The sequence below is a fragment of the Sturnira hondurensis genome, unplaced genomic scaffold (genome assembly GCF_014824575.4).
Source record: "Sturnira hondurensis isolate 20B ecotype Veracruz unplaced genomic scaffold, ASM1482457v3 Scaffold0008640, whole genome shotgun sequence".
In the NCBI taxonomy this organism is placed as follows: domain Eukaryota; kingdom Metazoa; phylum Chordata; class Mammalia; order Chiroptera; family Phyllostomidae; genus Sturnira; species Sturnira hondurensis.
Genome location: NW_028081271.1, coordinates 610509 through 628809, shown reverse-complemented (window position 1 = coordinate 628809; position 18301 = coordinate 610509). Strand labels below are relative to the sequence as shown.

The window sequence follows — 18301 nt, the reverse complement described above, 5'->3', positions numbered from 1 at the left end:
AGTAACTGTGTTCCCTACATGTTTTCGACGATCCCCCACTGTTGGTATGACGTTGCAGCGAGGTGCTGAATCCTGGGGCTCTGGAGTGAGTCACGTCTTCTGCGCTGCTCCGATCGCCCTAAAAGTAGCCGACAACTCGTGCCTTGACTGTGGGGACAGTACTGCAGGCTGATCGTAGCAAGAAGCCGCTGGCCAGGGTCCCATGTTCGCCATTGTTACTGATCATGGTTTAGATTTCGAGAGCAAATTGGGACTTTAAATCCACGCAGGTTTACTTGACGACTCATTTGTACATTTAAATGAAGTTTTGAATTTAAATGTTTTAAAGCCTTGTTTCTGTAGAAGGAAGAGAACCGAAATTCTCTGCAAAGAAGGCATTCAGAATGAGACTTTAGTTAAACGAACTTTTGAGACTCTAACACACAGTCGTGTAAAATGTCCTACCTTATGTTAAGCTTATTACTTTCCTAATACCTTAGTCAACACGGCACAAACAAAGCTTTATCTAGTCAGTGGTAGATGTGGCTTTTTTTTTCTTTTAAACATAATAAATTTTGAAGAGATCACAAATGCGTGTAAAAGTACCCCGAGGTACAGACATAATTTGGACTGAGACTGATTTTACATCTGTGTGTATTCAGTTTATGTGCGACAAGATTTAACCAAACATTTCTAGCTTTGCTTTTAGATCACAAAGAAATGTATAGCAGGGCCACTTTTTCAGCCCCTGGAAAAACCTAAGGCTCTGAAATAATTATTTTTCCTCGGAAACACTGGTCTGCTAACATAGCTGTGCTCTAGAATCCTTAGTTGGTTATCAAAATTCTAAAGTGTTTTATACCAGTGACATGGGATAAGCATGTGGACTGTTGATTCAGTGATCAAGGATATCGATTAGAAGCAAAACAGTTTTTGTGTCGTGAACATAGAACTTATATCCTGCACGTAGTAGGCAGCCCTCTACCTAATCGTGAAGAGTTCCTCTCACTCTTTTTGGACTCCCACATTGGCCAGAAAATGCTGTACGGCATCCATATAATGCTTTCTTCTTTCTGTCCCTTCTTTGTAGTTGTTTGAAATCACAGTGCCTCTCTCTCAAGGCCCCAAACCGATAACAGTCAGTTTTGCCAATCACACTTCCTGCCGCTGCGTGTCTAAGCTGGACGCTTACAGACGAGTCCACTCGGTCATCAGACGGTCCCTGCCAGCGATGCCACCGCAGTGAGTATGAGCCACGCTTCTTTTGTCCGTGTCCTGTGCCGCTACAAAATGCTGCTCTGTGTGACGCAGTTTACTCAAAGGAGTTTCGTGAAGTCTGCGGTAATGTACGTTGCCTCAGACACAGAAGAAGGCAGATGTAATAGTGCGCCAGGAAAACAGCGTTAAAGGAACAGGGAAGCGCACCGGACAGACACAGCAGTTCATGAAATGAAAGAGGTATTTCTGTGGACTCCCACACGCCCGTCCAACATCCATACTCTTGGTGATTTAGGTGCAATGCTCGTGAAATCAGGCATGCCAACTCGTAAGTGAGATTAAAGCTAAAATCATTTAAGCCTTAAGAAGGTTTTGGCCCCAAACAAAAAATAAATCTAAATAAATTCTTTTACATATATCAGCATCCGGTCACTTTTCTTCAATCTCAATGACTTCTTCTCTATGTATCTATTCATATTTTTATTTCAGCAGGGATCAAATATTCATTAATTACTTCAAAGAGCTTCCTTTTACTGTTATTTCAAAATAACATTCGAAAGAACACACGTTACTCAGATTTCCTCACCCTATTTTTTTGTTGCTTAAGTGGTAGCCCAGGCTTCATTTCATCAGAGGGAAGGACCTGGATAGGGTCTGGACGGCCGACCCTACCAGAATTTCGAGAGAGACTGTTACACATTACCACCTGAGACGGAGCGATGGCCTGCTTCCCGCCCCCAAACAATCAGGTCCCTCTTTGTTCTTTGGGATGGCCAATACATAAGGCGCGTGCAGGCGAATAATACCACACAAGTCCCACATTTGTAACAAAAACATACACAAATCGACGGCAAGTTTAAAAAAAGTTTGCATTCTAGGGGACCTGGCAATAAATGGGACACACGGATGGCAGTTTCCACCCCCATTGAGTCTCTGTGCTGCTTTGCTTAGGCAGATCAGAGCCTTCTCTCTCCAGGGACTTAAGGGAAAATGTGAGGGGAGCCTAATGGGAGTGACGGAGCTCTGTCCTGTGGACCGTGAAGGCAGAGATGCAGGCGTCAGCGAAGACACGGTACACGCAGGGTGGCTGTGGCCTGCAGCCCTGAGTATGAATGCAGCCGCGGGACACGGAGAGGACTGTACGCCAGTCCCCCTCCACAGCGCATCCCCTCCAAGCATCCAGTCATTGTCTCTGTGCTGGTCAAGACTTGACCGTGTTGTCAGCTTACACTCTTTTATCTAAATCTACCTTATTTTGCTGTGTTGATAAGGCTGGCAGCAACCATCCTTATAACGGGTGCAGAATGGAAGATTTAGCCCTCTTCAGCCCCTCGTTCTGCACACATTTCTGAGGCAGTGGTCTCAGTGCTGGTCTCCTTGTATCAGACGTTTCTCCCTCTCCGGTGCAAGGTCACAGGTCAGCTTCCCAAGGCATTATTTCATTCTTCTGACCAGAAACTGGCAGTGACTGGCAGCTTCTCAAAGAAGGGGGCACAGAGTCCTCACCCCCCCAATCTGGCACCCTTTCTGCTTTTTGCTCCCCTCTTCCCCCAGCCTGGGTTTCACAAAGTCAGGCTCGTTTCCTGAGCCATGTCCCGTTTCCACTCTGGCCCTGGCCCTGTCTTTCCTGCCTTTCTGAAGCCTGATCCACTTCTCAGCGTTCAGGTCAAGGTCTTTCTCCTGCATTCATCTTGTCCAGATGCCACGGCCACCTTTGCCTCTTGAATCCCCATAGAGCTTTCTGCGTTTACTTTGACCTTGCACAGACAGGGTCTGTAAATGGGGCAGGTGCAACTGGACTGTGAGAGTGTTTTAGGTTGATGTTCTCCATAACATCCAGCTAATTACACTGAAAAGTAGTTGAGCCGTTACTATGCTTTAATTAACATACTGTCTTATATAACAACCACAAACGTGATCCATGAAGTTAGTAGTGGTGGTAGCAGCCTTATTTCATAGATGAAGCAGATTTGGGGGCTGAACAATATGCTGCACTGATCAGAAGATGCTCGTTAAGTAGAACAACTCATTCATCTCTACATGTTCCAGTACTTCCGTGTTTTATTCATGTTTTCATGGTTCCTCATTCACTGTACTGCACTTGGATTGAGGCATGAAGAGACAAACAAGAGTAAAAAGACCCTGGGCTTTAGAAGAAGCCAGGTCTAGACTTGAATTCAGGTCCACCACCAATGAGTGATTAGAGATCGGGTATTTCGGGTCTCTGAACCTCAGTTTGCTTCTATAGAAAATGTCAGGATGTAAAGAGAATTGAATGAAGTACTGGATACTTGTCGAGTGCTTAGCACAATGTCTCATATCTAAGAGATTCTCATACAGGGCAGATGCACTCTTATTACTAAGATTCACGTCTGACTCCTCTCCATGTCCCTGTGTTTTTCAGTGTGTTTTTTTTGTTGCCGCTAACTACCATCAGAAATGTATTTTGTATTTCAAGCCAGTGCACACATAACTATGTGTGTATAATAAATATACATATAGATTTAAAGTAGGCAACTCCTCAAGTGCAAAGGCGTTGGCGACTTTGGGAACGACATGTGTAGGATAACAAGGAGGGGGAAGATGCATCGATAATATTAAAAGGACAGGAATACAAGTTTGAAAAGGATTTAGTTTTTCACGTGTAGTTTGAGTGTCTGTAAGAAATGAAAGTGACCGTTCAGCAGGCAGTCAGATGTGGAGCTGGGAGCACGGGGGTGGGAGGTGTTCGCTCATTTGGTAGCTAGGAGCATATAACTGATAGTGAGAGCAATTGGAAAAGATGAACTTAACCAAGGAGCATAGAGGAAGTCAGCAGAGAAAATGAAACCAGGGGAAACATCAATATTTAGAAAAGTGTTAGAGAAACAATTGTCTGTGCGGGGGACTGAGAAAGAGCTATCAGGAAAAAATGAGGGCTAAAAACTGAGAGAGAGAGAGATTACAAAATTCAGAAGCTAGTGCAAGAGCCAACCAGAGTGCCGGGACAGAGGAGTGGCGAGGTGACCAACTATTGGAAAAAGCTCCAGAGTGACTCCGTTAGCCAAAGGACGCAAAGTAAAAATAACATTACCCTTGATGGATAATCTCCTGTGTGCTCGGCAGAGAGGGAGAGTGTGTTTGTGGGAGAAGGAGAGGAAATGAGAACAGAGATTGATTCCGAAAGACATCTGAGAAACCGAATCATTGGGGGTTAAGTAACTTTCTCCAACATCATGGGACTACAATGCACACTTCGGAGATTCAGACTGTATTTTCAGCCAGTTCATTCCCTTGGGGTTGCAGTCATTGTTAACCTGGTTAAATTAGAAAACGTCAAGCATTTGTTAAAAGACAACAAAAGCAAATATGACATATCTGTCTACCCCACGTTAGAATTTACCAATTTTTTGGTAAAAAATTGAACCTGAAAATAGAACCTGAAAATGAATGTGGGTCTGATTTCTATATGTAGTATTAGAGATGTCATTTAGTAATGTTGTTTATATTTAGCCACTTTCTATCCCACATTAACCACTCTTGCAAGATGGTCAGGCATATTCAAGGCCTATCACGATGAATCCAGTAAGAACACTCTTTGAAAGGTTTGAAAATAGCACTGTGGAAACTTCTTCCCAGGGCACTGTGGTTGTGACCATGAGAGAGTGTGGCTGCCCTCCCAGAGGCTGTTCCGACAGCAGACTCGAGTAGGAAGGGCCTGGACTGATGCCGTCCCAGAATATGGTAACTGCAGGCTGGAGTCATGCGAATCACAGTGGTTCAGATGGCTTCAATCTCTCTGGCTCTTAGGAACTCAAAATTCTGTTCAATAGTTATCGAAAATGACCGATGTGGTCAGAGTTCCCCGAATTGGTTTTCTTAATGGCGTGCAGAGCCTCTTACTGGGTGCCCCATTGAAGGCTTGAAGGTGCTCTAAAGGGCACAGAGAGCTGGTGGTGCCTGCTTTCAAAGGGATGTTTCAGGATCCCATTCCACATTTAATGAGACTTAGAAGACGTGGGCCGTTTGAGGAGCTACACTGTGGGCCATAGGAGCTACCTGGTGGGCAGAATTTGCATCTGTTGGGTCGCTGAGAAAATAACTTATTAAAGGAGCTGCCAATGAGAGTGACTGATTAATAGCACAGTTCCTCTCCAAAGAACGAATTTGCTTTTTTTTAAAGATTTTATTTATTTATCTTTAGAGGGGAAGGGAAGGAGAGAGGGAGAGAAATATCAATGTATGGTTTCCTCTTATGTGTCCCCTGCTGGGAACTGGCCTGCAACCCAGGCATGTGCCCTGACTGGGAATCGAACCGTGATTCTCTGGTTCACAGGCCCATGCTCAATCCACTGAGCTACATCAGCCAGGGCTGAATTTGCTTTTTAAAAAAGCCAGTGAGTGCTACAAGTTGCATTTGCATTCAATTAATGTTAACATTCCTTTGCAGTGATCCATGAGCTATTTAGTAAAGCGGATCAACAGTAGTTTACTGTAAATCAAGATGCAGTTAACTTTTTCTCAATTAGAACTGTATGACAAAGATTACAGTTCTTGGGAAAGGGGTAACATTTCAGCTCAGTTCCAAGTAGGGCCACATGTAAGGTCTTTGTCCCTTACATAGGGATTTGGGGAGTCAGGGAATTTCCAAACATAACAGCTTCAGTGCCAAAAATACAGAAGATGAGGGTCAAAAAGTTCGTATTCCCCGAAGTCCCACTGCAGTGCTCACAGTACAAGCGCTAGTAATCATTACCCGACGTGTACAGTGTGTTCTAACAGCGAATTGGGGGCATATTAATCTTTCACAATTTCAGAGAAGAGATAAGTGGCAAAATAAGATTGACTTTTATCATTAAAGCCTTGTTCTCTAACACGTTCTTGTCCTCTAATCGTAAGTAAATCCTTACATTCTTGTCCTCTGATTGTAAGTAAATATCAAGGACTATCAAATCAGCCTAATGAAGTGGATTTAAAATAATTATTGAAATGACTCTTAGCAAAACATCTCTATCCTTCCCACAGATTATACGCAGGACTGTCCTTTTGCTCGTGGGTTTGTGGGCAGGAAAGGGAAAGTAGGAAAGTCAGTTTATTTACGCATGATTCTCAGTATACATCTTCTTACTGGTAATTGCCCAATCTGCTTTGCTTTCCAAAATGTGTCTTGGAGTCAGTTTTATAAATATCCTATACACAATGACTAATTTGTAAACATGGTAATATGTTACACATTAATATTCATCACAAAATTTTAATAGAATAAATGTGCTTTGAAGATTAAGACAAGTGGAATAGGATTGTGCTAAATCTTCTATCCACCATGAAAACATTTCCTTTAGTTCTAAAATGACAGTATTTTGGGACGTGTGTCTCTTACTTTTTTAACATGAGAAGTTTTAAATGCTAAAAACTTGTGACTCGTGTTTAGAGCAGGGAGCTTCTAAGTAATTATGAAAATGCATTTCATCCAAATATATGTTTCTCTAATTAAATGGTGTATGGCAGGGCTTCAAATTTTGATTTTGAAGTATGTGCTGACATTGATGAGTAGTAGTTTCTTATTTTTGGCAGTTTCTGAAGTCATATTTTTCTAGAAATTTAAGTTTTAAGAATATTAAAAATTAAAATATTCAGTTTACCTTGAACAAACTGTAGTTAGAATATGAGAGTTAAGTGGGCACAGTGTTTACTGTATGACATAATTGAGTGTTATTCTGCAAGTTCTATTTTTATTCAACATGAAATGCAAAAACTAAGGAGTTAGTATAGGCAGATTATATGAAATTATTATTTCATTCTATAAAACTAGATATCTTGCTTTGTATGATATTTCCAGAAATATAGTTCTTACACTTATTCCTACATTTGTTTCTCCACATAGTCTATACATTTAAACTTATATTTTTGAAGACATTGAAATATTAGAGAGAAGAATATAGTTTTTCCTCACGACATGCAGGGGAATTATTTTACTTCCATACCTCCTTCGGATGAACAGCTGCCTGCACATTCGGCACTCCCGCGCAGACTCACGAAGGCACACCCCTGTGGTCGGCATCTCACTGCCCATCAGTCCACTGGGGCTCGTGAATCAGATGACTCCGACACTCTTTTGGGCCATTTCAATGGTTTAGATAGAGGGCTTTGTCACTTTTCTGAAGGAAGGAAGGAACGAAGGAACAAATGAATGAACGAACTGGAATAACAAAAACCATGGTCTTTCTGGTGGAGTGTCCCCTGGGAACTTTGTATTAATGGGCCCTTGATAGCTATGGGCATCTGTGCCTCAGAAAAACAGTCAGTAAAGGTATCTGTATAAAAACTCAGTTGGAAACATCTTCAATCACTACAAATAGGAGACTAATAAAAATAAAAAAGAATGCATCCATTTTATGGACTGCTGCCACCGCTACAAATAACAGAGCAGAACTTCACGAGATGACATACCAGGGTGTCCATAATGTTTGTTTAGTGGAAAGTGGAATTTCGGAATGATACGAAAGCTTTGTCCCATGTTCTCACAAACAAGAACACTATGTGATTATACAAATTAATACATTTGCCTGGAAGAGGTCGAAGTCTGGAGGGATACGAGACCACACCACGGCCATCGGCCACCTCTGGGATTAGAATCTGATAGTGAGTGGGAGGCCCTTCCTGAGGGAACACCATGCTTCATTTCCTTTGCCGCGCATCATTTTAGAGGGTCTCCTACTAGCGTGTGTTGATGTTGTGACACAGAGGTGACAGATTCTGCCTTCTGCATGCCAGTTACACTAATGCTGACTCATCTGTGTCCCGCAAGGTGTCTCGCTGCCAACAAGACATGCCCAACAAATTCGACATGGAATACCCATGCCTGCAGGTGCCTCGCTCAGCAAGACTTTATATTTGCCTCTAGTGCTGGAGACGGTAAGCAAAATGGGGAGGGGGGGCGCCTTAAGATTTTATTTATTTATTTTCAGAGATGGAGGAAGAAAGAGAGAGAGAAACATCAATGTATGGTTGTCTCTCATACACCCCCTACTGGAGATATAGTCTGCAACCCAGGCATATGCCCTGACTGGGAATTGAACCAGGGACCCTTTGGTTCACAGGCCAACACTCAATCCACTGAGCCACACCAGCAGGGCCAGAATGGTGTTTTGTAAGACTAAATGCCAAGGGTCTTTATTGTGATTAACAGACACTGTAATGCTAGTCACATGCATGATTCTGAGGCCATTGTACCCTGAGTTAAGTCGCTATGGGACAGGGCCTTTGTGGCCTCGCATTGGTATTAGGTTGAACTCCTTTGTGAAGCAACATGCCTGTGTTTGCACACAGCCCCATAATGAAAAATCTAGAAGGGGAGACACTCTCCCTGCCTGTACCACGTCCAGCACCACGTGAAGCGTAGTAAGATGTCCTGCCTGTATTTGTCTAGACTCGGCAGATGGGTTCTACGACGTCTGCGGACCCAACAAGGAGCTGGATGAAGAGACTTGTCAGTGTGTCTGCAAAGGGGGGCTTCGGCCTTCCAGCTGTGGACCCCACAAAGAACTGGACCGGGACTCATGCCAGTGTGTCTGTAAAAACAAACTTTTACCCACCTCGTGTGGGCCCAACAGAGAATTTAATGAAACTACATGTCAGTGCGTATGTAAAAGAACCTGCCCGAGAAATCAACCCCTCAACCCTGCAAAATGCGCCTGTGAATGTACAGAAAATCCACAGAAATGCTTCTTAAAAGGAAAGAAGTTTCAACATCAAACATGCAGGTAAGAAATCTTTATAAACTGTATTTATTTCTCTCCCCTGGAAACAGTTTTCTCAGCCAAAAGCTGTCTTCTCAACCCAAATAGCAGCTGCTTGTTGTTAGCGTGAAACCGGTAAGTTCTGGAAGGTGAATTCTGATGTGTTTTAACCAGTGTCAAACTTCTGTGAGACAATGTTTGCTCCCAAAAAGCAGAACGGGGGCCCTGGAAACCCAAACCAGATCCACGCTCACAATATGCTCTGAGTCCCTGTCCCGGAGGCAAAGACAGTGGCTGTCAACACTCATTGGAGGGCAGCCACCCGTGCAGCATCTCCAAGTGCAGCCAGGCAGTGCACCCCACCCCCACGGAAATTAGGGTCCCATCAAAGTGGGACAGCTGTTCTAGGTGCAGATGACTTTGTCCAAATTTATAAAGGGTAGAACAGGGCCACTTGCTGTGGGATTGAATCTAAACATAAGAATATGTCAGCAAAGCATTCAGGGCAATTAGAGAAATCAACTAATGTGCTGTTTAAGGTCACTCAGGACTCATTCCCTAAGCCTTGATTGTTTTCTCTTCTTCACCAAGAAAAAAAAATGAGGCTTTTGGACTCAAACCCTTTCGAGGTGGGTCCTGAGCTGCTTCCTCTCTAACCCGAGAGCGAGGTGGTCAGCTGGGGAGGCCAGACTGTCCTTGGGCGTGTCCTCCCACACTCCTTCAAGGAGGCCCTCCAGTCTTGCCTCTCCTCTGCTGACCTTAAAACCTTAATGCTGTTGTTCTTTCCCTCAATTTATAACGGTTTCCGAACGTCTTCAATCTTATCAGCCTCTCCCTGCAATGCAGAGCGCCGTTGAGTGACCAAGATCTGTCTTCCCTCTCTCCTGAGTTGCTCCAAGGCTTGTGTGTGCACCTCTTTCTCCTTAAACTGTGTTGACTATTAAATTTGTAAGATCGCCCAGATTTTCCATGTACAGGATCATAATACGCCATCAGTGTGTTGCCCTGTGGCTCATCACCCATTGTCCAGTCTCTTGCCGTCACCCTATGTTTGTCCCCACCCTCTGCCCCTCTGGTAACCCCCCGTTCGTTCACCTCTTTCATCTCTAAATTCTCCAACTGTCATGGATTCCACCAATCGAGGATTCGACGATAAGCTTCTGCTGAAGGTGTCCCTCGACTCTTAATTGCCCGTTGCAGTGGGCAGTGTGGTCTTTATGTAAGCTGTCCTCTCTGTAGCCTTTCTTTAAGCTTTTTTCTTTTTTTTTTTTCACCGACATAACATTGTCCTTTCCTGGTGTCTTTGAGTCCCAGGTGTTTGTGCTTCATCGCCTTCCCTGCCTCCACTTCTTCTCTTCCATCCAGTCTTTGAAGATGGCGATAACGCCCGTTCAGGGGGTGACTGGTCACATGACTCGACACTTACTTTTCAGTCATTTATGATTTAGTGTCTGCATTCACACATTCATCGTTCTCTTTTCCTCGGTCAATAAAGTAGCCACCTTTTTGAGTCTAGAAAGTTTTGTCCTCTCATCTTAGTTTATATTTCTGATGATCTGTCTCTACTCGCATTTTAGCTGCTACATAAATAGATTTCAATGAATCTATGTATATCATTGATGTCTTTGTCATTGTTTCAGGATACCTTATAAAGAACCATTTAATAACTATATTGTAATTTTACTTGCAAATCCCTACTCCACCAGAATATTTCAAAAATTCAGAATAGAGAGATTAAATCTTACTAAACAATTTTGTGTATTGAATCTTCTTGAGTGAGCCTAGTTAGAATATATTGAAAAGCTTAAAATTTTTATGCTTTCATAGTCTAAACAGCAATTCTATTTTTCTCCTGAATTCTTATATTAATTTAGTCAAAAAGATTTCTACCATTGTATTTCTCCTAATCCTATATGCATTGTTTCAGAAAGATTTTTCATCTGCTGCTACTTTCTCTGTGTTCATTCTTCTAAGTGTGTACTTCTAGGTTTTATGTATGTATTGAAGCAAAAAATAATATACCGCATTTTTCTGACCATAAGATGCACCTGGGTTTTAGAGGAGGAAAATAACAAAAAAAATTTTTGAAGCAAAAAATATGGTAAAATATTTAATAACATAAATAACATAATATTTCACCAATATAAATGTAAACAGAACTCAACAGCAGCATTAACAACTGTTATTTCTCCCAAATTTGGTGGGGGGGAAATGTGCATCTTATAGTCTGAAAAATATGGTATGTGTTGAAAATATGTATACTCATTTTTTCTTCATTCTTATTCCAAAATTGTGGTGGGTATATATCCTTTGGTCCATTGCCTTAATCAGCAACTTTCATTGCTCGTTGACAGTTGTATTTTTTAGTGAAGGAATTACAGTGGTCTTCTAAAATTGCATTTGTATTTAGAAGTTAAAAAAATAATATTTTAACTACACGTGCTGTCTTTTCTGAAGCATAAAAAATGAAATTATAAAATTGCATTTGTGGTTTTTCTGAAGTGCATTTTGAATATCCATGTCAGGTCATTCGCATTTTTCCTTGGACCTTCATTTCCATTCCCACATGTTAAGCAAACGCATGCTCAAAAAAAGAAAAAAGAAAAAAAGAACAGTCATCGTCAAAGAAGGCTCCCATTCCTCAGAGCAACAAGGCTTTGCATGCGCTTGGCTGCTTGATCATTCATTCTTCACCACTGCCAGAAACTGGGAGTCTAGCAGAGGAGGAGGGGCCTGGTGACCTGGTGACCTGGTCTCTCCCTTGGCACATGCAGCCCAGGTGGAGCGGAGATGGCTGGGTCCAGTGGCTTCGAAGCCCGGGTTCACTGCAAGTCTCAGACACTAGTGAAGTCTGCCTTGCTCACGCGGTCACACTGAACAAGCAGACCTTAAATAGACGCTGCCAGCATTCCCATTTCTTTTAGGAAGCAGAGAGCACTTCAAAAGCATTAATGCTGATGGCTTCTCATTCTCCCATTTGTCATATCCGCAACCGGGACACTTGGGGGTGGGGGTGGGGGTGTTTCCATTCCTCTTCAGCTTTGTCATTGTAAGCATGAACTTTAACAACTACAAACCTATAAACCTAAAGACAATTTTATGACAAAAATGAGTCACTTGGCCCTAGTTTAAAATTTAGAAAATACAAAAGTGTGTCTGCAGCGTGACGGGTTCCTCACCTTGGTCTTTACAAAAGTGTGCGTCTCTGTGTTTTCCCAGTTGTTACAGACGGCCGTGTGCAAACCGACCGAGGCACTGTGAGCCCGGACTCTCGTTCAGTGAAGAAGTGTGTCACTGTGTCCCAGCATACTGGAAAAGGCCACACGCGAACTAAGGTTGGACTAGTTTCCAGTCTGCCACATCTCTGCCATGGAAACCTGAGCTGCCCCTTTAGAACTGTCTGGGGACAGAGAGACCTCTGTGGGGCCGTGGTGACAAGGACGGGAGTGAAGGATTCCTGCACCATGGGGTCGCCGTCACGGAAACGGGCTCAGACCGGTCTGCCGAGGGCCTCTCATAAACACTGGTTTTCTGCCGAGGACCCAACAGCCGAGGTTTTCCTGTTATGGTTTTAAAAAAAAATAATGACTATATAATTTATTTCCACTAAAAATATTGTTTCTGCATTCATTTTTATTGCAATAACAATTGGTAAAGCTCACTGTGATCAATATTTTTATATTATGCAAAATACGTTTAAAATAAAATGGAAATTGTATTATAAGCCGCTAAGTTTAGCCCATTAGCATCCTTACCCTAGAAGCAGAACTTGCTATTGCAGAACATGGATCCCCCCCAACCCTTGTTCTTTCTCTCTAACCAGATGTCAGGCCGGCGTTGCCTTGAAAATATGTGAGCCTGTACACGAAAGTTTCCCAGGGATAACTGTTGCTATCATATTTTATTCCAAGTTATCTCTTAATCTATATCATGATTCAAAACATTTTAGCACGTGATACTCCCGAATGTAGAACCCAGTGAATCAGTCTGGGACAGGCCACCTTCCCAGTCTGCTGCCTGGGGACAACCACGTGACTGGGCTCCGCAGTGCGCCGGGAGCATTCCGACTCCGAACTGCGCGCGAGAGCCCTCAGGATCTGCTCAACCATTTTCAGTTTTGATACACTTTTAGATTCCATTACTTGTTTAGCTAATTTCTAAAAAAAAAAATATCTAAGTCTGGAATGAGCCCCTGAGGCCATGTAAGGAATATTAGAACCCGATACGACTGTTACAAGCTATCAGTTTAACGGTCATCTAAACTATGTGTTGACAATTAGTTTCTCAGAAGACACGGGTAAGCCAAAAAATCACTAAGCCAAATATTAAAGCGCGAAGCATGCCAGAAAAAAAAAGTTTAATTTGTCCCAGGAGATGTAATAATTTTGGTCAGAAGCAAAAGTAACATGGACAAAGATAATGTATCACCAGAGACACTTGCAACTTTATGTGGACTGTAAAAACCTCACTGCACTCTATGGTAATAATCGAAATTTCGTGGTGCCACTTTAAAAGATGGGCTGGAGATAAAGTTTAACCATGACATAGAGTATTAGCAAGGCTGACTCGGTGGAAGTGTCCATCAACTCGCCGAGACCCTCCAGATTCCAATCCAGTCCATCTGCTGGGTAAAGACAAGGAAACACGGGGAATTCACAGTGCTGGTCACTACATCAGAATCTTGGGAAGTTGGAAAGCAGAGTTTTATGTCTAGAAACCTAGTGCTGTCTACGCCATTGAGAAGTCTCAAGGGAATTTAAAAAAAAAAACAAAATACTTCGGTATGCAGTTGTATAAGGTCTAGCTTCCAGACTTTCTGTTTTTGGAGAGGGGTTTTGACATTGGCTAACTGGTTGAGTGAAACAGATTCCAGCATGAGAATTTCTAAAAATAGCCTGGTTCTCCCGATCCACACTAACTGCAAACAGAAGTGTGAGTGCTGGCCGTAGACAGACCTTCCCAGCGTGCACCTCTCTAAGGGAAGGAGGCTGGTCATGCCCTCTGGTCTTCCTCCAGGATCCCTGCTCTGAAGGGATGCTCCAAATAGGTGGGAGAAAGGAAGCAGATGCGAGTGAGAGGCCAGGCAATGGCCGCTGTTTGGGTGTGTGGCCAAAAGTCACAAACTCTTTACCTACGAAGTTCCGACGTTTACCTGACAGCAGAGCGCCGCCCTGCTGGGTCGTCCCCTAGGAGCTGGGCTTTCACTGCAAGTTTGTTCAAAGGATGTTGTTCAGCGAGTTTACTTTTTGAGCTGAAAATGAGAATGACATAAAAATAGTAAATTGCTTTGGTACAGTGAAGAGGGAGCATTGATATGTCTGACTTTTACAGGAATTCCAGAGAGCTCTGAATAAATCTAATATTTGTATCCTAAAAATGCAGATAGTACACCCAGAAAACTGTTTGAGGAAATTAGCAATACTTAGCTTTATAAAGTGATTATTGGTTTACCCGTTCTTGGGTTTTTTTGTATGTTGGATATTTTTTAAGAGGGGAACAGTTCTCTGTTAACTTACGTAGTAAGTGCAGTTTGGTGGTCTGAAAATCTTTACGAAACCAAAGGTTCACACGCTCTTTTCCATTTGCTCCATAGAAAAACTCAGTGCTTAGAAGAACACGGTGGAGAGGGGACTCTCGACAGGGAATGACAGACCAGGTGCTTGATCCCGACTCCTCGGCTGAGTCTCAACTTCACGTCCGAAAGGAGGAAGTTGAGTTAAAATTGTGTAGGAAGTCCCTCCTTTGACGTTATAGCGTTTGTGCTAGAAAACATATGGGGGGAGGGGAGAACATTTGTGAGAAACTCAGGGAAGCCCCATTCTTCACATCAGTGACCCCATGAAGAGGAAATATTAATCTTGTAAAAGTATTGCTATGTAAAAATTATGAGTAAAATATCTGTCTCCTGTAATAATATAATTCCAATTATACTTCTTGAATTCTAACTAGTTCAATGAGCTCAAAGCACTGAAACTGTGTCACACATGGAGACTTTGGGAAGCTTCTCTCAACTGTTGAGACAAGTGGTATCTTGAAAAACACCACCAAGCAGTTGTCATAACGCAGAAATTAAGATTCTGTCCTCCCCCCCCAAACGCTGGTTAGATGCACATACACTTTCCGCGTGTCACCCCGACAGGCTGTGGAAGCGGAGCCTGACTTCTGATGCTGTACTTTCCGGAGCCCTGACTCCGTAGACTTGGTTGGGTAACAGGCCTGGTGTCTGAGCACAGAGGTCCGGATGCTGGGTGCTGCCCCTGAACTCACCCACCTGGGCTGGTCACCTGTCAGGCTTGCAGAGCTGTGGGCCACACAGGCATCGGTGGCTGACTGTGCTGACTGATAGGAAGGGTTGCGAGACACCGTGAAGCACTTCACTCAGACTCACAAAGCAGTGAGTGAGTAGCTGGATAAGACTTCAAAACTGTCTCTATCGAGACTATTTCACTTTACAAATGCAGCGCATACGTACTTCTCAAAGGAAAACCGGTCCTGTGCAGTCAGCACACACTGCGTTGCTGGACTTGAGAACATGTTGTGAAAGTCGTGGCATTTGTTTCATCAGTTTAAGGCAGCTGCCTGTGTTCTCCGTCTTTTTAAAAGTTAATTTGCCTCCATTTCAAATGAGCCTATTTAAATGAAGTAGAGTTTTGTTGTTGTTCTTTGTTTGAGGATATTATTGGAAAGGCAACTAGGAGCTAACATGTCTTTCAGTTTGAAAAAGAAAAACCTTCAGAGCCATGGTCAAGTCTAAATCCTCATGGTGGGGACGTCAGGGAGCCCATGTTTCCATGACAACTGACCCCCCCTTAGTGTGCCTCATTCTTTATACTTCCTATCTCCTCTCTCTGACAGTCCCCCCCTACCCCAGGTGCTAATTTTTTCTCTTTACATTTTAGGAATCTTAAATAACGACCTGTAACCCCTCTTTTTCTCCTGCTCCCATCCCCCAGTGTTTCTGCTCCACAGCATCTTGGGGTCCCAGCTCAAACATAAGCACAAGAAGCCAACCGGACTCGGCGGGGCACCTTGAACGCTCCCCTTCCCTTCCGTTCTGACACCCCCTTTGAGATCTCGGTGTCCCGCGGTTTGATGGCATGGGTGTGGCCACGTTCCTCAGTAGGACATGGGGTCAACCAAGAATCACAGATTCGCATTTGGAGTTGCTAAGGTGAGGGAGGATAGAGGGAGAGAGAAAGGAAATGAAGAAAAAGTGAAAACAGGAAGAGAAAACCAGAGAAAAATGAGAGAAGGCCGGAAAGGGAAACCGGGGGATGAGAGGGAGAGCAGACACGCCGGGATGTCGAGGAGGAAGGGAAGATGTCTCCCGACCTGTCGGGACAGCGATGGGGAGGCGTGGGGAACATTTCCACCGTGTGGGAGCAAAAACGTCAGAGGCAAAATGACAGTATCTGTCGCAGAGTCCTTGAAGGGATTGTGCTAGTTACTATGGAAACAAGATAAATGCCATGACGGCTGTTTGAAAAGGTCAATGGGCAACAGCCTGACGTGAGACACCGGAGGTATTTGGCATGAAATGACTTGGGCCTTTACTTGTGCCCATGGGCACATGAATGCCACTTCTGACAGCATGGTTCACATGGTGGCCTGTTGCTCCTGAGAAGGTCATGGCCAACAAAGAACTTCCTCATCTCTGCGCTTCAAGCAGATGTCTTCACCGGCAATTTCAGATCACGTGAAAATGTCATTGTGATGTGTTTTTCCTGACAAGATATATGGCCGGTTTGGCCAGAGAATGATGAGCTCTGTTCTCCCTGCCCCATTTGGGTGGGGTGTTCCCGGTGGGGCACCAGGAACCAGGAGTCTCGCCTCCTCCAGAGGCTGGTTTGCCCAATCCGGGTTCCCTGGGGAAGCAAGAGTCTCCATGGGCTGAAGAGGGTTTGAAGGGTGTGGGGGTCTCTTGAACAATCCAGCCTCCTCTGTGCATCTGGGGTAATTCCAGGAATTTCAGTTAGACCTAAAGGGTTTCCAGAAGTTATAGAGGTCGTCTTCCCATTTTCACAAATAAAGCCCCTGTTGCCCTGAACTGTTCAAGGTTCCTCCTGAGACAGGCAGTGGAGTGTCAGAGTCCATATGAAAATATGGGTGGCGACCTTCCCTTGTCCCAGCGACAAGCTGTGGGTGTCCCACAGAGGCCCCGGCTGGGGCCCAACCTGCCCTCCTGGTGCCACCAGGGCTGCCCTGATTCTAGCAGTTTTATGTCAACATTTTAGCAGGGGGAAGATTTTGGGAGTTTTTTAAAGGCCCTTTGCAAATTCTTTTTTCAAGCAGTCAAGCATGACATTTCCCTTACTGAATTACTTGAATGAGCTCTCGCTCTCTGCCAACACCATCATCTCCCATAGGTGCGGCTGTGGCTGCTGTTGAGACAAAACCCTGGAGCATCGCGGCGCCTCTTCTTGTCCAGAGAACCCGCATGCTCTAGACATGCCCAGTATTTGTCAGAAGGCCAGAGTGGCCTCGGCTCATTTTCCAACATGCTTTGCTCTGTTGTCACCTGCTCAGCAGCCACAGCACCCATTCGGGGTTAAACCACAAACACCCAGTTCCTCACAGCTCTGGAGGCTGGAGGTGCCGAATTAGGGGGCCAGCAGGCATGGTTCCTGGTGTAGGCCCTCTTCCTGGCTGGTAGGCAGGGGCCTTGTCTCTGTCTCCCGGAGTCCCCACATGGTCTTTGCTCTGTGTGCTGGGGTGGGAACGAGAGCCCTGGTGTCCCTTCCTCATCATTGAAGGACACCAGCCCTTTTGAATCAGAGTCCCACCCTTATGACCTCATTTAACCCCAGTTACATCTTGGCACCCTATTTTTAAAGGTGGCGGCATTGGGGGTTAGGGCTGCAACCTACGGAAGTGGAGGGGGCGCAGTTCAGTCAATAGCAACCCACCCTTTGCAGGCAAGTAGTAGTTGTCAAGAAAAAGTAAATTATGATTGAAACGCTCTGACACCAGAGAAAGTATTTATCTGAAGGCAGACAGTGCCCCTGGATAGCTCTGGGGACTGGATTGAAGGACAATTAAAGATCTGCAGAGAGCATAATTAATCTAGAACATTCAAGCTATACCTGGAACTCCACCTGAGAGAGTTGGTTGAAAAAGAGGCTAACTAAACTATCCATAAAAATGATCAAAGACTGTACGTAGAAGCTGGGTTTTTCTCCCAACTTGGGTCTTAAATTTATCTGCCTCTATATTGGTACATCAAGATACCTCTTATTGTAACCAGCTTATGTTGAACAGCAGCCTGATTCTTTCAGCCATTGCTCGAGACCGTCCTTCTAATGACAGAAGGCGCCTTGGAGATAACTGTGGCTGCCTGTGATTTCGCAAGCCAAAGGGACAAGCTGATGACCCTGTCAGCACTGTGA

General features: G+C 44.1%; 1 protein-coding gene across 1 annotated transcript in view; it reads left to right on the top strand.

Moving 5' to 3' along the window:
* The window catches only part of VEGFC (vascular endothelial growth factor C), a 72055-nt gene extending 57355 nt beyond the window's left edge, over positions 1 to 14700 (top strand). Inside the window, exons 4-7 of the mRNA XM_037055122.1 lie at positions 1070 to 1221; positions 7985 to 8091; positions 8606 to 8939; positions 12135 to 14700. Of these exons, the coding sequence (XP_036911017.1) occupies positions 1070 to 1221; positions 7985 to 8091; positions 8606 to 8939; positions 12135 to 12249 (708 nt within the window). The 3' untranslated portion in view covers positions 12250 to 14700. The remainder of the gene's footprint in view (positions 1 to 1069; positions 1222 to 7984; positions 8092 to 8605; positions 8940 to 12134) is intronic.
* Positions 14701 to 18301: the final 3601 nt, after the last annotated feature.